The following is a 24,109-nucleotide window of genomic DNA, read 5'->3' as shown; positions in this document are numbered from 1 at the left end:
AGTGTTGCATAATCTAAGGATGCGTTTGCCATGATGCCAAACTTAACATTAATTTTAACTTTGGGTTTGCATCCATTAAATCTTGAGTTTTCATGTTTAAGTGCTGTAATTGGGTCCCCAGTGCTTCTGTCATAATGTGAAGAAGATCAACCCAGTAACTTGGTTTTGGTAAACCATTCTCTGCAAGCATGTGAATAAATGTCATTGAAATTAGGCTCCCCTTGTGATGTCAGAAGGGGATCTTATAATGATAATGCCAATTTTAACGTGCTATAATAAATCTATATGGTATTTTGAGCTAGAACTTCACAAACGTACTCTGGGGACACCAAAGATTGATTTCACTTCTTAAAAATGTCCCCTTTAGAGAGCACCTATTTCATTACTAAAAACAACGCTATTTTGTGTATGTGGTATAATGTGTTTTGCATGGTTTATGGTTAAAAAAACACATTATTTTCCACATACCATAAAATTCACATCCAGATATCCCTGCCTTCCTTAAACGCTCTGATTTTGTACAAAGCTCATCGATTTGAAAAGCGATGTGTCTCCGATTGGCCAGCTTACCAATACTTTGTGTTTGGCCTGAATATCTCTTACGTCAGCCGGATATGTGATGCTCCTTACCATAATTGGAAGATTACATAACCTAGACTACTTACAGGCTGTATTTCAGAAGAGGGCGAAATTATGATAATGACCGTCGTGTCCACTTCAACCAGCCCAGGAAGTAAACCGTAGCCTACAATCCATGTGTTTTTTGTTGTCCATAAAAAGGGAATCATGTTGGAAAAACTCGCCTTACCGTTTACTTTGGGATTTGTAGCTTTTTTTGTACTTATATACACTTACAAAACAAAGGAAATGTAAAAACATGAATCTGATAATTGGTGCTCTATAAGTTACTAATAAATTATAAGTAATAATAATAGATATTAATATTATTATTATATTATTTGTGATATATTGCATGTCATTACACTGCTATAAAATAATCACGATACAGGATTTTGGTCACACCAACCACCCTTAATTGCTATCTATTACTATAGTTTTTATGTTTTGACACTACTACGCATAGAAGTTGGTTGTCAATGTAGTAAATCATGTTGAAAGGTGTTGATTTGGTCTCTTTTGTGTAAAGCTGACCTACATTTTTCTGATTTATAGAATCCACCTTAGAGGTTGGCAGCAGAATGGCGCTCGGAGGTGGAGTGGGGGGCGGAGAGAGCTCTCTGGGGGCGGTACCAGAGGAAAAGCGAAAGAAAAGTCGGGAGGAGCTGAGGGAATTGTGGCAAAAAGCCATTCTCCAACAGATCTTACTCCTGCGGATGGAGAAAGAAAATCAAAAACTTCAAGGTGAGACGCAAACTCATCTACTGTACTGACTCACCACAGTGATCACTGTCATTTGTACATACAATTTACTAAACAGGAAAGCTAAAAAGAGCATGAAAGAAAAAGAGACAGAAAAATGTTACAAAACTTTTATTTGCTAGACATTTCTCTAATTCTGTAGCTTTAGTGTTTATGGTCCACTTCGGTAACAAATTGTTTTGCACTAAAACTGCAACAAATTCACAGATACTTGAAGAACTGTATAATAAATAAAAAAAAATAAGAGATTCATTACTTTTAGTCTTAAAGTCTAATGGTTTGCATGCAACTATACTCCTTAATGTTAAGAAAATGTACTTTTGACAAATATATGCATTTAAAATATGCACAAAAAAAAAGATGATTCATCCAGCACAGGTTTTGTCCAATCAAATGCTCTCTCCAATAAGAATGCCCCTTACCCTGATACCACTTGCAACCAGTCAGCAAGCAGCAATTCACCTTTACTGGCTATGACGAAACTAAACCCAGCTGACTATTTGTTTTTAAAGAGAGACAAGCCATTTGATATGTGTAATTGTGTTTCAAGGAAAAATTAACCACAGTTAATTTCAAGTACACAATCCAAACGATTTTTATTGTAATGTGATGACATTCAAATTGCCTGGTGTTATTTGCCACGTAAAGCATAAGTGTTCAAAAGTTCAATATTAGTCTTTTTGTTTCCTTCTGTGGTTCTTGGGAAATGAAAGCTGTTTTCAGGTCACCTGGTCGCTGCCAGACGGATTATCTGACTGGCTTACGTTCAGCAGGCACCTTGCCAGACCTCACCTCCCATTAACAGTTGCAATCAAACACACTCGCACACAAACACACATGAACTTCATCACACCCAGACGCACCCATGCACAGCTTTCTTTGGAAGTCTGCTGCAGGTCATGAGATAATCATGACAGTCAAAGAGGTTTGCTGGCACAAATACACTCTGATTTGGGCGTGGACATGTTTGGCAGTGTCGCGCCCTTCCCTGCCATGCCCAGTCACGCTTTTCATCACATAAAGAGAGAGAGAAGAAAGGTTTGAAAAAAAGAAGCCAGACCTATTGAATAGGGTGTGGGCAGAAAAACTGGGTCAGTTTTGACATTGAGGGAAAACTGTCTGGCCTACATCTAACATGAGGTTTTTTCAAACATCATTCGATATTTGACTTCTGTTTCTATCTTTACTTTTTGTTCTGTTTACTTTCTTTTTGTGAGGTGGGTGAGGATGGGTGGAGGATATTATTTTCTTTTTCCTGAGATTTTTCTCCTGCTCTTATCTCATCCTGTGTCATGGGAGTGTGTGTTTAAATGAGAGTTGCTTTCTGCTACAGTAGTTTGGTTTACATTCGTCATTCGTCATACAGCCAAAAGAATTACAGATGGAAAGGATTATAGGAATTATGGATTTACATACTATAGGCTGTTAAAATAATAAAATCAACATCAGCAAAGGCCATCACTGCATGAGTTCTGCATGCCGTCTCTTTCAAATCCCAGGACATAATCTGCCCTTATCATCGTCTTTTTTTTTTTAACAATCGGCGGAAGTCAAATAGGGGGGAAAAATTGCTTTTATCAGCCGATTCTGATACATAGGTGCGTCCCTAATGATTATTTATTGCCTTATATGTTAATGAAAAAGTAAAGTCTGCTCATGATATAAAAAATCTGAGTTATAGAATTCATTAAACATTTTCTTATATGCTTATATGGTACACAGACTTTGCTGTTTTATGCACTCTAGGTCCAATGGGGTACTTTTTGAAGGATCTCGTGACATAAATGCAATATAATATGCATAACTGTATTATCTGAGGTGTATAAAGACCTTACACAATGAACTGTATAGTTTTTATTACCTTAGAATGAGCCGTTTTATCTACATACACTGCAGGTCCACTTACATGGAAGTCGTCATTTTGCACAGTCATGTTTCCACAGTAGCCCTAAACGGACAAACTGTTCTGTCCACCTTATTTTCGAACGTGGAAGTAAGTGATGTGACGTATTTCCCTTCTTTGTGCATTTCAATAGCCAGACAGTAGTGGTGGGAGCATGCATAAAACATGATTAAAAACAGTTATGGTAAATATTTACTACACCTGCCATGTATGAATCAGTGTGAGGATAAAATTAAGAAGTGGCCTGATATAACTGTATCATATGAAGATATTCAATCATTTTATGTTGTTGCTCGGGGGGTGACGGGTATTCAGTGCGCAACTATAAAAGCACAGTGACATACCAGTAGGTGTGTTCGACTTCATGTGGCACTGCGCAGACCGATCGACGGCTGACTTGAAGCAGTCAGTGCATGCCGGTTAGTGATTTTGTCCGACTTGAGCTGATGCTTCAGGCATGTGACTGACGTATGGTTTTAAATTAATGAGAGAGTGTTACGAGAGTAGCCGGCTGGTTGAGTTGTGATGATGATGACAACGTTCACGTGCGTTTCAAGTTTAATCCAACCTTCAGTTGTTACACTAAAAAACATTATAAATTCATGTTTTTTTAACAGGTAAATCAAGTTAACATATGTTATATTGTGTTGTGTAATAAAATAAAAATGAAAATACTAAACTCTATTGGTATTTTAATAATGTAGGTTTGTTTCCCTTTATTTTCAGGCATACAGTATAAACAACAATTAAATATTAGATATAAAATGTTTCTGGTTGCAACTTTTTATTAAAAGGTTTGTTTTTAAAAAATTCGCCTTCTAATAGGCTTTATGCCCAGCTGCACTCCTGAACTTCAGCTGGCTCCTGGTTTCCTGTCTGCCATTATTGGACAAACTGATTAATTCAGGTGTGTCTGATTATTGTTGTTCTGACTACTGAGGTCAGGCAAACCTGGATTAATCAGTTTGTTTGTGACTACTGAGGTCAGGCACACCTGGATTAATCAGTTTGTCCAATAATGGCGGACAGGAAACAAGGAGCTGGCTGAAGTTCAGGAAGTAGTGCAGCTGGGCATAAAGCCTATTCACTTCATTCGCAATAAAAAAAGGAAATACTGCGCACATGTCACTACGGCTAGCAGCAGGTGTCCGACTTGATGGGTGCGTCTTCAACTCCTCCCTCGACTGCAAGCAGCAAATCTCGCCGATCGATCTGCCCAGCGCCGGATGATCTCGAACACACCTAGGCTATGTTTACACGTACATGGTTATTTCGAAAAACGGAAACATTTAACTTCGTTTGCGCCCTGTGTTTACACGTAAACGTAGATTTCGCCTCTGAAACTGATTCTTTCTAAAAACTCCGGCAAAAGTGGATATTTTGAAAACTTTCGTTTGCACTCTTGCATGGAAACTGAGACAAAAGGATGTTTAGGCGGCTAACATCACAGTATACGCTAGAGCTCGCACCTACATCAAAAGTGCGACCTACGTTTACATGCGACTGCTACTCTGAACGCTTCCATGATCACATTTATATTCATGCAAACTCGTTTTGTGTGTTTGTATTTGCAAATACAGCTGCTCCATTATGTTGAGGAGCAGAGACGAGTGCTCGGAGGTCAGCAATTTTACGTGTGTTCGACTTCATGTCAACGTACCGCGAGATCGAGTTGAGAAATCACACGCAATTTCGAATCGCTCTCGCGGTACTTTCACGTCATCGAACACCTACTGCAACAGCTCCTCCCTCCAACACGAAGAACAAGTTTCGCTTCATCACCAGCACCGCCGGTGATTGGTTTACGTGGGCTTGAGCTTCTCTTGACGGCATATATGCACGAGTACGTGTAAATGCAAATTTTTCTGAAAACTGACATGTGTGCACGATATTAATTTTGACACTGGAGAGGTTGAAATGTCCGTTTATAAAAATAGCCACCAACATGTAAACGTAGCCCTAGTATCTTTACAATGGAAAAGTCAGTCTTGTGTTTGTACATGGAATAAACCAAGACGTCGTGTTTTTAACCTTTCAGGCGATGGTTCAAAATATCACAACTGTCCCTCTGGTGTGAGTTTTGTTTAAGTTTTTATGGCGACACATCAACCTTCACACATGCACGTATGCACCAAATACACATTCAGCTCTTGTGCGTGGATTATAGTTAAAACTAATGTTTTGTAGAGATTTACTGCGTTTGTATGCGCTATTGTGGCAACCCCTAACTGCACAAATTATGTCGGTCTTTCTGGATTTCATAATAAGCATTAAAAAGCCATTCAAAACGGCACACTTGTGTCCCACGCAAAACGACTACCATTAGCTTTAGTGGCTCACCAGACTTCTTATACAAATGAGCTCAAAGATGGCAGCGCCCACATTTATGTCAAAAATAAGCTGGATTGAGCATGTTTTGTTAAGTGTTTGTTCTGTGGCATTCTTGTTAATGTAAGTTAATATATACATCGTTTTTAGTTCAATTACATTAGAAGTAACTGTAATTAAATTATAGAAAAAATAAGAGTCATCCCTTATTTTACTTTTCAATGGAAAAGTAATTAAGTTACACTAATTTACATTAATTTACACTAATAAAAAATAACAACACTGTCTTAATGCAATGCTGTATAAATGTATAAATATGTTATCAAAATAAGAAAAAATATAAAATATGAAACTGGAAAAAAAATCTATTATCTACTGTAGGAACTTTTTAGTACTTAGATTTTTTTATGTACTTCATGTAAGCAATAATGTACGAGAGTCTAAAGGGCATTATTAAAGGGATAGATCACACAAAAATAAAAACTTTATCAATATTAACTCACCCTTATGTTCTAAACCTGTATTCATTTTTTCTTCTGTTGAATACAAAGGAAGGTATTTTTATAAATAATGGCAACCACACTGTTGACCGTACCCATTGACTTCCATGGTAGGAAAAACAAATAATGTTAAAGTCAATGGGTACTGTACCTACCCTTATTTATCAAAATATCTTCTTTTGTGTTCAACAGAATAGCGAAACATATACAGGTTGAAAATAACATGAGGGTGAGTAAATGATGACAGAGTTTACGTTTTTGGGTGAACTATCACTTAAGCACAACTCGAAGCGGAGTGTCTGCAACCCCTTTAGCCTTGACTTATTCTGCACATTGACCTTGACAAAGTTGTTTTTGTTTTTAACCTATCGGTTTTTGTGTGATTGTGTAGCTTCAGAGAGCGATCTGCAGTGCAGACGACTGAAGTTGGACTATGAAGAGATCACGCCGTGCCTGAAAGATGTCACTTTGGTGTGGGAACGAATGCTCGGCACCGCTGGAAGGTCAAAGATCAAATTCGACACGCAGGAGATCCACAGAGCCGTGGGACAAGGTAGTCGAAAAACACACACGCGAATATTTGTGACGACAAGGTGCTTGATTCTGCAGGTTTTTCTGTAGCCTATTCACACCTGTCTATTGCCCGGGCAGGTGTGTCTACAGCCTGACACTTACCCCTATTGACGCTTGGATTAACTAAACGCAAAACTGAACATGTTGAACAGGGAGTACGTCATATGTTGTTTTAGATAGTTTATGTATTACTTTTCAGAACGATCATGTTAGTGTAAACTGTGTGAGGTGTGTGTGTGTGTGTGTGTTTGATATTTAGTAGCCTTTAATTTGCTTTTGTGAACAAATGTAAGGTTTTATTGTCCTGCATGTCTGTGTAGGGTGTGTACTGAATAAATGCAGGGTGGATGCAGTAAATGTGTGTGTGTGAGATAGTGTTAGTTCTGCAGAAAATTGTTCTGAATGAGGGGTTAGATCACACACGCACACCTGTTCAACTTCAGGGCAGCAGTGGTATTTACATTTAAGTAAGTACGTTCAAGTACGTTCACTCATCTGTGTCCATAACCGTTGCTTTGATGGATCTGTTTGAATATGTTGAACTTTCATGCTTGCTTATTGTCATGCAGCAGGCAAGTTAATATAAAAAACTGCAAGAAACTTAAATGGCACACATAAAGAAACACCTTTAGCTGATACAGTAGTTGGGATTTGGGGGGTGTGTTTGTGTAAATTTTATTACACATTATACTGATGGTCTTTTATGAGAAGTGAAGAAACACTCTTGCTTTTTATCATCTCCCAGGCGTTCCTCGTCAGCATCGTGGGGAGATCTGGAAGTTTCTTTCGGAGCAGTATTTGCTAAAGCAAGAGGTGCCCAACACCAAACCTCCAAATAATGACACTCCATATAAAGAGCTTCTCAAGCAACTCACGTCCCAACAGCATGCCATCCTCATAGACTTGGGTTAGTATTGCATATACAGCTCTGTTTTAGAATCATGTGTGGCTGGCTTTTCTCATTTCTGCCATACAAATAGCTCTCCTTACATGGTATTTAAATTTGACTTTTGTGTTTTATTTGCTAAGCAATTCATGCTCTTTACACTGTTTGCTAACTACTGTAGATGATCTATACATAAATAGTAGATTATGTTCTTACCAGCCATAATAAGCGGCGTCACTGGTTTACAATCCTGCACTTTATAGCTTTACATTAAACATCCAATGTCTTCTGATTGGCTGTGACTGGCACATTGCACGGCAGTTTCGCAAATTGCTTATTGTAGGAAACTGGTTAGGACAAGGTTATATGATAAGAGTACACACAAACTGCATTGCATTGGGTTACACTTTATTTTAATGTGTCCTTGTTCAAGTGAAATTATGCATTGAAGTACTGCTTAATTAATATCAATTAAAGGGCCAATATCATGCCTATTTTTACAAAATGTCTCGGGTGGGCCTAAAATCTTTCTGTGACATATTAGCTCAAATTACCCCACAGATCATTTTTATGGCATGTCCAAAATTGAGCGTAAGCAAAAAAGTGCTGTTTTCATGTCTGTACCTATAAATGCAAATAATTTGATTCCTGTGAATAATTCTACGTTCCTACCAGCCACGGTAGAGGCGTCAAGAGCGAGTGATTTCAATGTTAAGTCAATGTAAAGACTTGTTGACGCACGTCTGGAGGTCTCGCGGCACGAATGAGGCGTTTAGCTCAGGGCGGTAGATCCGATTCCGCCTCATTCGCGTGAATGACGCAAATTGAGCTTTGCCATGGGAAACGCACAAGTTGAAAAATTTGAACTTTGCGGCGTGTTAACCAATCAGGAGCTTGCTCTAGTAGTGACGTGATTACATGAAGCGAGCGGAGTCGCAGAAGTCCCTCCCATGACAATGTCTCTGTATAGAATTTCACGCGCGGCTTTCATGCGTGAATGAAGCGAGTAAACTCAAAATGTTCAAGCGGCAAACTAGTCGCAGTATACGTGAATTTGACGCCTCAAACGCGGCTGGTGTAAACCCGCGGTAAGACAATATTAGCCTCATTGGCAGAAAAGCTTTTGGGTAAAGTTAACCAGTCAGTCTGTTGCTGTCTGTTTGGAGCTTTGTTAGTGTGACATCACATTAACAAGAGAATCAAAACTGCTGTGGTTTAATTAGGATGAAAGTGGAGTGGGTGGATTTCACACACTGCCAACACACATTTATGTCCAAACACCTTGTCAAAGTGAATTTAGCATAATATGGGCCCTTTAACATAATTTACTTACTATAGCGTTAGGGTCAGGATTAGTGTTTGGTTCTTGAGATAGTGGCATGTGATTATGCATAGTTTACTCTTATTACTAAGGTCATGTCGCGTGTAACAAAGACAAAGTAAAAAAGTGTAAACGTAGTTTGATAGCTTTGAAGAGTCTCTGTTATATATATTATTGTCTATTAGAGTTTTAGTTAACTGGTCAACTGGTTTCTCACGGCACAGTAATGCATCCAGTCTGATGCAACGTTATGTTCCCATGTGCCGAAAACCGCCTTCTTGCCCTTTTACCGGCACATTTAACAACATACACTCTTGTGCATGCTTGCACATGTCCCATCCCTGGAATTTTTTTAGAAATCGTTGAGTGGCTGCACACAAAAGTCTCTATTCTCCACAAAAATTGTCATTAGTTCAGTTATTATAGGGGTGATACTTGCACAGAACCTCAGGCTGAATGAATGGGTGAGACACAGGCGGAGATGGACAGATTTGAAGCCAACGAGATTATCAGGGAGGCGTAGACAAAGAAAAGGAGGTGTCGCTGGCTCTTAGCTCAGTGACAGGGGAGAGAAAGAGAGATAGATAGCTTTACAACACAGGAAGACACCTAATCTTAGTGGAATGTATGTTGTCTCTTGGAAGAGGCCTTTTAGATGGAATCATGAACATTCCTTGTTTGCAACACTGTATATTATTGTATGCATAGATGCTAAGTTGTTTAAAAGTATAACTGTATGATTTTAGATGATTTTTCTGGATATTAGCAACAATCTTGGTTCAGTGAAATGAGTGACAGAATTGGACAGTGCAGTACAGTGCAGAACCCCTAAAATCAAGTTTTTATTGTTGTTTATATGTATATGTGGTGTTTTGAATATGCTTTAAGACAAATCTTGTGCACATTCATCATTCGACAACATTGCTGAGTATTTCCCTGTAAATATATAGATATAATGTATGGATGCCGCATAGACTCGGCTTTACTTCTGTGATGCTCACACGTGCAGTGTGAATGGTCTAACCTGTTTATGATGCCCAAAGATGAATTTTAAGTAATTAAATTATTGACTACAGGGGACTTCAAAAGACAATGATTTTATACAGGAACATATCCAAATATGATATTAAAATAAAAATCAAATATTAAGATAAGTATCTATATCAGATGATATTTGGACACTTTCTGATTGTTAAACTTAATGCAACATTGATAATGTGACGGAAATAATTTAGTACTAATTCTTATTCTAATATTTGATGCATTGCATTCATGAGATTCAAAATCTGTCCAAATACTTTTTAAGATTACTGTATATATAACCACAAAGAACGTTCAGTAGTTTAGTGATAAACCAGCGACTGCCTTTGGGTAGTGATGCAATACTTTGAATCTTTGACTAATTGTCGCTTTGTTCCCTCTGTCACTTATTTCTTTGCCAGTTACTAAAGTTGTGCACACCCATAAAACTGAAATGAGTCTGAACACTTAGTAAAAGATAAAGCCAGACAAAGATGGAGTACCCATGTTGCACTGAATTAAAAAAATAAAACTGATTCAGTTTGGACCCTTTTGTTTTTTTGTGTTTATTATTTTTATTTTGTGGGCATATCTATACATCTATGTTGTTATTTACTGTTTATACTGTCCCATTTGGAGCTGTTGCAGCAATTTATGCTAAATTCAAGTCACACAATATCTTGAAGATTTATTGTTATTTACCTTTTAAAGGCACATTTTACACTGTATGTATGTTAAAGGGGACATATCATGAAAATTTGACTCCATGTCTTTTATTGGGTCCTTGGTGCTTTTATCTACCTAGAAAATGTAGAAAAAGATCAACCCAGTATCTTAGTTTTGGTAAATCATTCTCTGCATGCATGTGAAAAAATAGGTCATTGAAATTTGGCTCCCCCTGTGATGTCAGAAGGGGATAATGCTGCCGCTTAATCTACACTATCTATCCACAGCACTGCTATTTAGTGCAGAGATTAACTCATTTGCATTTAAGAGGACATACCCAAAAAAGTGTAAATTTTAGTATGCTATAATAAATGGTCTATATGGTATTTTGAGCTAAAATTTCACATATGTATTCTGGGGACACCAAAGTTTTATTTCATATTTAAAAAAAAAGTCTTGTGAAATGTCCCCTTTAATACAATAAATGAAATTTTAAAAATTAATAAAAATGATTTATTATTTTCTTTTCTTAGGACGTACGTTTCCCACGCATCCATATTTCAGTGCTCAGCTGGGTGCTGGACAGTTGTCCCTCTATAATCTACTGAAGGCATATTCTCTGTTGGACCCAGAGGTGGGCTACTGCCAGGGTTTGAGTTTCGTGGCTGGTGTGTTGCTACTCCACATGAGCGAAGAAGACGCTTTCCACATGCTCCGGTTCCTCATGTACGACATGGGGCTGCGAAAACAGTACAGGCCTGATATGATCATACTGCAGGTATAGTAACATCAGCACGATCCGATACATTATGCATCATGTAATGACATAAAGGTGCAGTGAGTTTTGTAAAAAATATTATTCTAAATTCAGCAATAGGATTTATAATTGAAAAATGTAGCTTTTTGCAATGCTGTATCTACACTACATGGGGTCTATATATTATGTTATATGTAATTAGGGATGTGCATTTATGGCATTTTTTTTCTTCATTTCGATTAATCCATAGGTCTGAAAAACAAGTACTCGATTAACTGGAGGCGGAGCAATCAAAGGGGCAGGGCACTCAGTCTTTACTACCACAGGCGCTTGTAATGCTAACCAGACATCCAAATGCCGCCATAACCACGCATAAATAAATAAACAAACCCACATGATCAACGTTTTCGTGATTGATCAAACATGCCACATTCGAGTACTCGAGCAATCGAGTGCCCATCCCTATAATAAAGTTATTGTTGCAGTGATGCGAAATGCAAAAAAAAATACTTTTAAGAACAATAATGTCTTAAAAAAATATGCAAACAATATAAGTTAATGATTGGAGCAAATGGTGCCCACTTTAAAAAGTTAGATTAAGGAGATGTTGATGCCCATGAGTTACTGTAACACACAGTTTGCGTCCCTAAAATAAATAAATTGCTACAGCAAGCATTCATAAGATTCATAAGATGATTCATGTTTGGAAAGTGTGACGGAGAGGTTTTTTGTACACTGTAAATAAAAATTTCACTCTTTTTGAAAGCGTTATCTCTGTTTTTCCTTGTTCTTTCAGATTCAGATGTACCAGCTGTCTCGTCTATTGCATGACTATCACAGGGAGCTGTACTCTCATCTGGAGCAGCACGAAATCGGCCCCAGTCTCTATGCTGCCCCCTGGTTTCTCACCGCCTTCGCCTCACACTTCCCGCTGGGATTTGTGGCCCGAGTGTTTGGTACAATAAATGCACAAACCCACATGCACACAAGCTTACTATAGACACTGTAGGGCGTGGAGCTAGCAAAGGCAAGTACATGGATTCGAGGAATGCATCTTCAAAGTTTAACTGTTGAGCAATGATCCGAGTATTTTGCGCAATGTAGCGAAATCAAAAGAGGTGAATGAGATTACATTTTATTGGCTGGTGGCAGATGTTTCAATTAAGTTTGTGGTAACTTGTAAACAATCGGAGTGTTATTGAGATAACTCATCACCACAATGCAACTTTTTTTTATTTACTTGGCAGATGCTTTTATGCAAAACGGGTACACTCCCTTTTAGTCAACTTGGCCTAACTTCATGGCTCAAGGGCATAATGGTAGCAGATTTGGAATCATTCCTTCGAGGTTTTAAACCACCTTTGGCTTTGGTTACCACCCCAGATGATTAACCGTGTAGCCACTTCATCCACAAATCACACCTATAATGCTAAAAACGAAAGCAGGGGATAGTTGAACGCTTGCCAACGCCGAATCGTTGGGTGGTGCCAGGAGAAATCAGCAGGCAGTAGATAATGACAGACTGACAACTCTCAGTTTCCTCAGAAGTGTTATGAAGATGGCTCGAATGTTTGGCATTTTTTTGTTGTCGGGAATGATAGTGTACAACACACACATGTACTGTATACAATGGCATGTTCTCTTTTTTTGTCATTGATCAGCTGCATGTACACCAACCCTCCCTGTCTGCATGTCTTGCAATTTAAATTTATATAAACAATCATTTGTGCCATTTTGAGAGTTTATTAGGGTGAAATACACACAAACACACACACAAAATCAATAAAAATAGATACAGTAACAATAGAGTAACGATAAAATATGGGATTGTTTGATGATTCTTACTATCATATAGGACAGGTGTTTTTAAACTTTAAATTAAACAATTAATTTAGTGAGGAGTTCAGCTATTTCAACTTTATTTTTATAATTTATAGCAACTGCAAAATTCATATCAATATTAAAAGTTTTTGTTTTATTTTAACAAATTAAGTTAAATAATTAAAACGTTTGTCAAAGTTATGTCAACTGTTTTTTTTTTATCAAAACTTCAATTCAATTGACTTGCATAACCAATTTGATTAAAGGAACATGCCCACATTTTGGGAATTAAGCTTATTCACCGTATCCCCCAGAGATAGATAAGTCCATACATACCTTTCTCATCTCCGTGCCTGCTGTAACTCTGTCTGACGCAGCCCCCGCTAGCTTAGCTTAGCACTAAGACTGGAAGTGAATGGCTCCAGCTAGCAAACTGCTCCCAATAAGTGACAAAATAACGCCAACATTTTCCTATTTATGTGTTGTGATTTGTATAGTCACACCGTGTACAAATAACAAGGTCATATGGCACACAGCCATCTTTTAACAGTACACATTCTGGGAACTATATTCTCGGAAGGCGAAGCACTGCTACTTGGGCGGAGTGATTTGCTGGCAGCACCCAAGAAGCCCCCTGGTGAGGAGCAGAGAGTTCAGTCAGAGTTGTGCAAATCACTCCGCCCAAGTAGCAGTTCTTCGTCTTCAAAGAATTTAGTTCCCAGTATGTGTACTGTTAAAAGATGGCTGTGTGCCATATGACCTTGTTATTTGTACACGGTGTGACTATACAAATCACAACACATAAATAGGAAAATGTTGGCGTTATTTTGTCACTTATTGGGAGCAGTTTGCTAGCTGGAGCCATTCACTTCCAGTCTTTGTGCTAAGCTAAGCTAGCGGGGATGAGAAAGGTATGCATGAACTTTTCTAACTCTGGGGGATATACGGTGAATAAGCTAAATTCCCAAAATGTGGGCGTGTTCCTTTAAACTTGCAGCAGCACTGCGACATTGTTGAAATGAATTGTAAATTCAAGTAGATTTTTTTTACATGGTAGTATAAATATAGTTTTAATCTCTGTCCTATCTTGTGAACTTATAGGAGACAATCACTCTACATCTAAATGTATCAAAATGATACCTAAAATACTAAGACATTTAGGATTTTGTTAAATTGTGCAGTTATTTTTCTAAGGTATCAGATCATATGTACGATTTTCCTCAGGCCGATGATAAAACAGCCGATAACCCAAGCTACAGTATATCTACATTCTAAAGAAGCGCTGGGTTGTTTCAACTCATAGACATTTCCTAGATCGTTTTAAGCTAGTGTTTGATTTTCTCTATTTTGCCCAACCGTGGGTTGAAACAACCCGTCATTTTATAAAGTTCAGTAATCAGAATATAATAAATAGTAGATAGGGTATTTAGACTTGAGCCAATTAACAACCACACAGACTATCTTAGCTACTAGCCAATAAACCCAAAATATCTGTTATCACTGTAAAATGCGTAATACTGTCTCCACCTCTTTCTAGAGAAAGATAGTCGAGGGATCTTTCCATCTCTGTCTATCACCGATGGGCTGTACTCAAGTTAATTATGCGTGATAATCACAATCAGTGATGCTTAACGACTGGCGCTTACTTTGTTTGGCTTAATCACAGACCCATGACACTGTGTGTTGTGTGATTATACGTGTAAATGTTGTTGACCTTGTGACACAAATGCAAACGCACGTACTTCTTTCCAGTGCTTATCAGTTTGACCATCTTTATCCATCTCATTTTACACACACACACACACACACACACACACACACACACACACACACACACACACACACACACACACACACACACACACACACATACAAACTTACTCCAATAAACTGATGATAATAATAAAAGTAATAAATAGATTCCAATTCATTTATTTAATATTATTCAATATTTATGATTTATTCTTAGCATTATTTTTGTATCTAATGGATGACTACCCATATTACTCAGGTTACTGCAGAGTCAGGTTGAAAGTTAATCAGTTGGGCCATCTTTTACACACATCTCATTTTACACACATTGACTTGAAATCCACACACATACATCTTTATGTTGTTTACAGTCTTTTATAGTCTTTGCACACAACAATAGAATAAACAACCTTCAACAAACCCCTATAAAAGGTTATCAGTTTCTATCCCACTGTTTGGGTAGGAATTTGGGTGCAAGAATTGTGTTATCAAAAGTCTTTGCTTTTTCTAGGAGTTTTTCCTTTGAACAGATTAAGCTTGGATATATCCTGATGAACCCTTTCTGTGAGAAATCATGAGTGTTCCTGTAGGGTTAGCAATGGAAGGGTCATGGGTTTGATCCCAGGAACACACATACTGATCAAATGTATTTACTGTAGGTCAGTTTGGATTAAAAGTTTGACAAATGCGTAAGATCTAAATAGAACATGAGTAAACAGAAAATATAGAGTAGTGATTGAGTGATATGTTTGTCAAGCCACTTGATCTTCAAACATTTTGCATTTTAAGATTACGCCATTGACTGACATTCATTTTCAAGTCTGAAGAGAAAAGTGTGCATTTACAGTTTTTCGAGAGGAATGTATTTGTAGGTGAAGTTAATGTGTATGCCGACAATGCTGGAATTTAAGGTTCACCCATTATATTTGACCCTGGACCACAAAACCTGGTCTTAAGCACGGGTATATTTGAAACAATAGCCAAAAAAATGCATGGGTTAATATATTTAGGATATTATGTTAAGACCATGTTCCATGAAGATAATTTGTAAATTTCCTACCATAAATACACTCACCTAAAGGATTATTAGGAACACCTGTTCAATTTCTCATTAATGCAATTATCTAATCAACCAATCATCACATGGCAGTTGCTTCAATGCATTTAGGGGTGTGGTCTTGGTCAAGACAATCTCCTGAACTCCAAACTGAATGTCAGAAAAGGAAAGAAAGGTGATTTAAGCAATTTTGAGCGTGGCATGGTTGTTGGTGCCAGACGGGACGGTCTGACTATTTCACAATCTGCTCAGTTACTGGAATTCTCACATGCAACCATTTCTAGGGTTTACAAAGAATGGTGTAAAAAGGGAAAACATCCAGTATGCGGCAGTCCTGTGGGCGAAAATGCCTTGTTGATGCTAGAGGTCAGAGGAGAATAGGCCGACTGATTCAAGCTGATAGAAGAGCAACTTTGACTGAAATAACCACTTGTTACAACCGAGGTATGCAGCAAAGCATTTCTGAAGCCACAACACGCACAACCTTGAGGCAGATGGGCTACAACAGCAGAAGACCCCACCGGGTACCACTCATCTCCACTACAAATAGGAAAAAGAGGCTAAAATTTGCACAAGCTCACCAAAATTGGACGGTTGAAGACTGAAAGATTGTTGCCTGGTCTGATGAGTCTCGATTTCTGTTGAGACATTCAGATGGTAGAGTCAGAATTTGGTGTAAACAGATTGAGAACCTGGATGCATCATGCCTTGTTACCACTGTGCAGGCTGGCCGTGGTGGTGGTGTCATTGTGTGGAGGATGTTTTCTTGGCACACTTTAGGCCCCTTAGTACCAATTGGGCATTATTTAAATGCCACGGCCTACCTGAGCATTGTTTCTGACCATGTCCATCCCTTTATGACCACCATGTACCCATCCTCTGATGCCTACTTCCAGCAGGATAATGCACCATGTCACAAAGCTCAAATAATTTCAAATTGGTTTCTTGAACATGACAATGAGTGTACTGTACTCAAATGGCCTCCACAGTCACCAGATCTCAACCCAATAGAGCATCTTTGGGATGTGGTGGAACGGGAGCTTTGTAACCTGCATGTGCATCCCACAAATCTCCATCAACTGCAAGATGCTATCCTATCAATATGGGCCAACATGTCTAAAGAATGCTTTCAGCACCTTGTTGAATCAATGCCACGTAGAATTAAGGCAGTTCTGAAGGTGAAAGGGGGTCAAACACAGTATTAATATGGTGTTCCTAATAATCCTTTAGGTGAGTGTATACAGTATCAGACTTTTATTTTATCTTTATTTTGATTTGGAAAACTTTATTGGCGATTTTCCTAATATTACAATTTTGGGCACCCTCAGATTCCAGATTATCTATTAGTTGATTGTTTCTTTGTGAGAGGAGCATGCCGGCTGCTTATTGAGTTTGTGATCATTTTTTGTGACCGCTTTTTTGACCTTAAATAAACATATGCATCAAAAGTCCTTGCAAAGTATCCTCATAAACACAACCATTTAGGTCTTAAGAGAAAGTAAACAGCTGAAAAAGAAAACGCATGTGTAACAGGATATTGGATCCAGACTTTGGTCTTACCAAATTTTGCTCCTGTCTGTCACTTATCTTGACTAAATCACTTTTCTACATTTAATAATACATACATTATTTTTTTCATTCTTATTTCATCACTGTTTATCTGCAGGAAGCTTGAGTTTTGTTTGTTTTTTATCTTCTTTTTTTAGGTTTTTTAGTTTTTTGTGATATTGATTTTACAAAATATCATGATATAAAAGGAATTCAGATCATCCACCCCTAATCAAACCATACATCAATGGAAAGTTTTTAGATGATGTATAAATCTTAATTTATAAAAATTGATCATTTTGGTTTTGTGGTCCAGGGTAACATATATAAAAATAACATTCACCATTACGTGTTTTAAATGGATTAAACCAAACATTATTGATTTATATCTTCCAGACATGCTGTTTCTCCAGGGATCGGAGGTTATCTTCAAAGTGGCCCTGAGTCTGCTTGGTAGCCACAAGCCTTTGATTCTTCAACATGAAAATCTGGAGTCTATTGTTGAGTTCATCAAAACAACATTACCCAATCTCGGCCTTGTGCAAATGGAAAAGACCATCAACCAGGTAATATTATTGTAATATTATCGTAAGCATGTATGCCATCAACATTTCAACAGACACAGTACATGCATACTTCTAGTACATGCATACTTTCACTTGCTCTGTCTGTAAGTGTTAGGGCTGTGGTGTGTTTGGGTGTGGATTTAGAGTATTTGTGGGTTTTTTCTGTGGTGATAGTACTGTAAGCGCATCTTTGCCTGCCGAGGACCACAGTTGTGTATGGACTCGGGCGTGTCTCTTTTTCATCTTTATATGCGGTTTGCATGCTGTAATTGCTAGTTTCATCGTGAACTCTAGAAAAATAATAGATGGAGTTAGTAAAATATGGGCGTTGCTCGGTGTGCCTATACTTTGAATGCATAAAACCTTGTTGCATACAAGACCGATATGAAAAGGGGCCCAGGGGTTTGCCGTTCCCTACATGCACGTCACATGTTGCTCGAATAACAATAATAGGAAATAAATAAATAAAAAATATTAATTTTGAAAAGATTTTACAAGAAGGTTGTATTTGTTAACATTAGTTAATGCATTGCAATAGTTAACATGAACTAACAATGAACAATACTTCTACAGAAATTATTATTCTTTGTCAATATTTACCAATACATTTTTTTATTATATTAATTAATGCACAATAAACTAATGTGAAAATTCCAGTGGCATTATTAACTAACATTAACAAAGATTAATAAATGCTGTAAAACTTTTTTGCACATTGTTTGTTCATTTTAGCTAATGCACTTAATAATGTCAACAATTACAAGCTTATTGTAAAAGTCTTGCTTTCATTTTTATTAAGTTTTTAATTGTGACATTTCAAAATGGATATTAAAAGGAGTACAAGTGTGCTATGATTGCATATCAACTAGGATTGCATAACGATTAATCGCGATTAATCTATTGCAGAATAAATGTTTTTATTTACATCATATATTTGTGTGAACTGTGAATGATAATTATGTATATAAATATGCACACATGCATGTTTAATTTGAAGGAAAATATATATTTATATATTAAATATTTATATATAATATAAATTAACCATAAATATACAAATATATATATATATATATATATATATATATATATATATATATATATATATATATATATATATATATATATATATAGCCAAGTTTAAAAATTAAGGTTTATAAATGCAAATAAAAAACAATGCATAACAATATATATATAAAAATAGAATAATTCATGATAATATTTTAATCTGGATATATATATATATATATATACACACACACTGAGATAAATATAAATATAAATATATTTGTATATATATATATATATATATATATATATTAGGGATGCACCGAATCCAGGATTCGGATTCGGATTCGGCCGAATACTGGGCTTTTTGACGGGGTTCGGGTTCGGCCGAATCCTAGATTTTTTTTCCACCGAACCGAATCCTAGGCTTGCGCTACGCTGGTCGACGTCACGCGGCCGTTGATTACACACATCGGGTGCTGACGTGGAGATGAGCTTTTTCTTTCGGTGAGCTTTAGGGGCTGGACACACCAAAACTTTTAAACACGGCTGAAAACGCCTTGAGGACACCAAATGCCAGCTGTTTTTCAGCCGAGCGCTTGGTAGCTGTGATGCTTCAGCTGTGAGCCGGTTGGTTGCTGTGGTAATGTCCCGCCCCTCCTCCATTGTAATTGGACGGCCGTGTGAAAACTGACATTGACGAGCGGAGCTTCTCACTCAAAGTTAAATATTGTTTTCAGCGCGGAGCTGCTTGCTTATTGGAAAAACGAGCGTGTCGCAACGCATCGCTTTCATTATGCATAGGCTTATGGTAATTGTCAAAATAGTTTTCCAACTTGTCATCCTGGCATTATGTACAGTTAAAATTAAATAAAATGAAAAATACATGCTGTGGACGTTGTATAATTCATTAATGTGTTTTACTGTGTTAATGGAATAAGGATGCGAGTAGGATTCGGTATTCGGTTTCGGATTCGGCCGAATCTTAAACGGTGGATTCGGGATTCGGCCGAACCTAAAAAATCTGGATTCGGTGCATCCCTAATATATATATATATATATATATATATATATATATATATATATATACAGACACAAATATATATTTATATATATACAAATATGCAATAAATTAAATCAGATTAAAATATTATCATGAATTATTCTATTTTTTATATATATATTGTTATGCATTGTTTTTTATTTGCATTTATAAACCTTAATTTTTAAACTTGGCTATATATATATATATATATATATATATATATATATATATATATATATATATATATATATATTTATGGTTATATATATATATAATATACAATATATATATATTGTTATGCATTGTTTTTTATTTGCATTTATATGAACCTTAATTTTTAAACTTGGCTTTAAATGTATATGTACAATTTGTGTGTGTGTTTGAGCACCGTCCAGTTTTTGAGAATTTACGACGCCATAAAACGAGATAAAAGATTTACGCACCAAAGGCATCTGTTGTCAGTCTGCTTTTTGGGTGTGGGTCTCGAGATGATCATGCATCACTAGACTTATTTGGACCCTCCCTCACCGTATGACACAAGTTGGCATGCACACAAACAAAGAAACGTGCCTTGACCTGCCAGAGCTCATCCCGTCTCCTCTGAACATGTCCATGTAGGTGTCTGAGATGGATATCAGTAAGCAGCTGCAGGCCTATGAGGTGGAATATCACGTTCTTCAGGACGAGCTCCTGGATGGCCCCTCCACTCTAAGCCAATCACAGCGAGTTGCCCAGCTGGAAAAGACCAATGGAAGCCTCCGGCAGCAAAACTTGGACCTTTTAGAGGAACTACAGGTGAATATTACAAACTGAAATATTTGATGTATCACAACGATAAAAATTTTATTGGCTTGTATGTCAGGATTTTTTGTGTTCCTGTAGCTCAGCTGGTAGATCATTGCTTAGCAATGTAAAGGTCATGGGTTTGATTCCCAGAAAAAAAAACACATATTACAGGTTTAGCTTTGGATAAAAGTGGCTGCGTCCGATAACCAAGGCAGCTGATATTTGACTACAACACTAAGTAATAAATGCAATCAAAAGATATTAAATGTGAAAATATAACCGTGTTTACACTAAATTAGTGCTCCAGATCCTTTTAGGCTGCCATTTTATTTTTTCAAACTTGAACATGCTTGACCAATCACATTCCCCGCTTGGGACAAGATGATGAAGGTATCTCAGGAGTCAGGAAGTAAATTAAACATTTGATTCAGACGTGCCTTAATGCCTTTCTGAGATTTTGGACACAGCCAAATTGCTTAACCTGTAAATATAAAATGTATTCCTTTCAGGTTGCCCATGCTAAGATCCGATGTCTGGAGACCCGTGCGGAGGGCCTGGTGAGCCGAGAGGCCGAGCTGCAATTGGAGGTTAAAACTCTACAGCAGGAACGGGCAGAGCTGCTCCAAACTGTATCCAACCTAAGAGCTCTCCAAAGCAGCCTGGGAATAAACGCCCCTTGCCCCACCCTGGATGACCTTACTACTGCAATCACCAACTAGTAGCCATACCAGAAATGGATATATATATATATATATATATATAAAGTCCAGCACTGATAAACCATGACATGTCATCACTAGGGCTAAACTCCATCTTTTGATGTGATGCATCAGCTCTGTTAATCTCTAATCCTCTCCTCTCTAAACTGTTTTTTAGTGGAGGACAGGATGAAGTTTTCAGGACTCTTTCAGTGAACTCCGATGTCCCTTCCTTAGAATTTCTTTCTGAGGACTGATACAGGGTACCTGTATAAGAACAACATTCAATGATCAAATTGCTGAGATTTCCGGTGCTTCGAGCTTTTGTGACTTTTTTAGGTCACTTTTTTTAACAAGTGCACGTTCTTTCACTCCCTGCTATCAGTTTGGAGTGGCAATGACCCCGACAAAGCCTCTCTGAGGTGGATTTGACTTGACTGGTCTGTTTTCATGACACATAAGATTGACAGATCCCCAGTTAGCACTGACCAGCCCGTGGAGCGGCTCGGATGATTGCACTCCAATTGTGCAGCGCAAAGTTTGCACCCTGTACTTGTTGTGTGTGTGTAGTTTCGTGTATGCGTGTGTATGTGGAAATCCACGTGGCCAATAGCTCCATTACCAGTGCAATAGAAACTTGAATTAAAAAACGACACTGTAATCCTGTACATCTTCTGTTAGAACAGAAACCAAAGTGCATATTCAAAAACAGATTTTTTTCAGACTTCATTAGAGTCTGAAATGCTGCTGATTTAATAACATGAAAATAACATGAAATCCATAATTTTTTTTATTTTACATATTACACATAAAAGTGTTCATAATGCAAAACTTTTATTAATCTGCATATATAAGAACTGTTCAGTTTGTTGTGCTAAACAGGATTTTTTTTGTTTTGGTACCTATTGAACCAAAGATTTTTATTTACGTCTTTTCTTTTTCCGTGGCATGCATTGGATATTTATATGTGTAGTTTATTCGTTCGACCACGTCAGTCGCTGACACGTTTTAAACGCACGTCTCCGTTCGAGCATGAAATGTTTTGACAGATAGAAATAAAAGGTGTGTGTGAACACGGAAAGAAAATGAATGTTATTACATCATGTGCGTGACAATGCTTTCTTACCCTCCTGACCTCTTTTTCTCTTTTGGAGAATTCTTGTTTGTTTTTCTGTGACGGTGTTTAAACATTGTTGTTGATGAAGTGGTTTATTTTTATCGATTTTTATTGAGAGTGTTATTCTCGCTGTTTTCATTAAACTACTTTATAAACGAACGTGAATTGCGTCGATTTGCTCGATACGCTGTATGTGTGACCTTTCGTTTTTATGTTTGTGGTTCTGTAGATTGAGATAATACTCAAGAAGTTCTCTTGAATCCGACTGTTGTGTGTTTAAATAAACAACATTGCGTTTGATTTTTTTTTTTTGCTGGATAATCTGAGGGTTTGAGCATTTGCGCAGTACTGGCTTTTAAAAGTGATTCATTTTTGTCAGTCAAGGTCACAAATGTCCACAATCCACATACCTGCCTCGTTGACCTTACTTTAAATTCTTGTACAAGGCCATTTAAGCAGAAACTCGTATTGCTTTTGAAAAATGTTCAATGAGGTATTTAAAAAAGTTAAAAGCAAGTAAGTAGTGTCCCAAAAACCTTCTTGTGTGTTGACCTTGTGACAGAGCGATTGATCATGTGTGCTTTACTGGGTCTACAGTTTACCAAGTTCACAAGTGAAATCAATAACTTTGTAGGTTTGTTTTATTGGGTATTGTGATGGAGTGATACAAAATCATACAGCGTCCCAGAGCTGTCCTATATCAGAAATCTTGAAACACCTCTTGTCCAATAAGATTTGATGACTTAAATGTTATATACATGCATATACTTTGCATAGGTCAACCATTTGGGAAACACTTTAAAGGGGATGGTTCACCTAAAAATTTTGTTACAATGTATAAATTGTATACATTTTTTTGTTCGGCTCAACAGAAGGGAAGATATTGGTAATCAAGCGGGAACGGGAGCACCACTGACTTTCATAGTAGGAAAGAAAAATACTATGGATGTCAATGGTGCTCAAAGATGGCCTGGTTACAAACATTGCTCAAAATATCTTCCTGTGCATTCAGCCAAATAAAGAAATTTACACCAGTTTGTAACAACAAGAGAGTGAGCAAATGATGACATCATTTTAATTTTTGGGTGAACTATCCTTTTATTATGCAGTAATGCTGATAAAATATACAGTACTGTGCAAAAGTCTTAGGCCACCATGCCAGAATTAGATTTGTTGTTTTTGCAATGTTATAGTGATCATATATAATTGTTTCTCAGTCTCTTTAATAGCATACATCCAGGAAATACAGGAAATAGGAATAGGAAATAGGAAATATTTAGGGTAAAATCACCTTCCACTTGAGCAATAGCAGGAAACAGGATCTCTTAAACCTAAATAAAATTAAATCCTAATTAGTCTTTTTTACTTAATTTTGCT

At 37.2% G+C, this 24,109-nt stretch overlaps 1 protein-coding gene across 4 annotated transcripts in view; it reads left to right on the top strand.

The window, feature by feature from the left end:
- The window catches only part of tbc1d1 (TBC1 (tre-2/USP6, BUB2, cdc16) domain family, member 1), a 72,773-nt gene extending 49,882 nt beyond the window's left edge, over positions 1–22,891 (top strand). For all 4 annotated transcript variants that reach the window (XM_073814400.1, XM_073814401.1, XM_073814402.1 and 1 more), the window contains 8 exons: positions 1,174–1,362; positions 6,503–6,664; positions 7,430–7,591; positions 11,111–11,355; positions 12,131–12,290; positions 17,909–18,078; positions 20,750–20,926; positions 21,427–22,891. In XM_073814400.1, coding sequence (XP_073670501.1) covers positions 1,174–1,362; positions 6,503–6,664; positions 7,430–7,591; positions 11,111–11,355; positions 12,131–12,290; positions 17,909–18,078; positions 20,750–20,926; positions 21,427–21,636 — 1,475 coding nt within the window. In that variant the 3' untranslated portion in view covers positions 21,637–22,891. The remainder of the gene's footprint in view (positions 1–1,173; positions 1,363–6,502; positions 6,665–7,429; positions 7,592–11,110; positions 11,356–12,130; positions 12,291–17,908; positions 18,079–20,749; positions 20,927–21,426) is intronic.
- Positions 22,892–24,109: the final 1,218 nt, after the last annotated feature.

This window comes from Paramisgurnus dabryanus, chromosome 4 (assembly GCF_030506205.2).
Source record: "Paramisgurnus dabryanus chromosome 4, PD_genome_1.1, whole genome shotgun sequence".
In the NCBI taxonomy this organism is placed as follows: domain Eukaryota; kingdom Metazoa; phylum Chordata; class Actinopteri; order Cypriniformes; family Cobitidae; genus Paramisgurnus; species Paramisgurnus dabryanus.
Note: the sequence above shows the minus strand (reverse complement) of the source record. Positions and strands in the feature narration are given on the sequence as shown.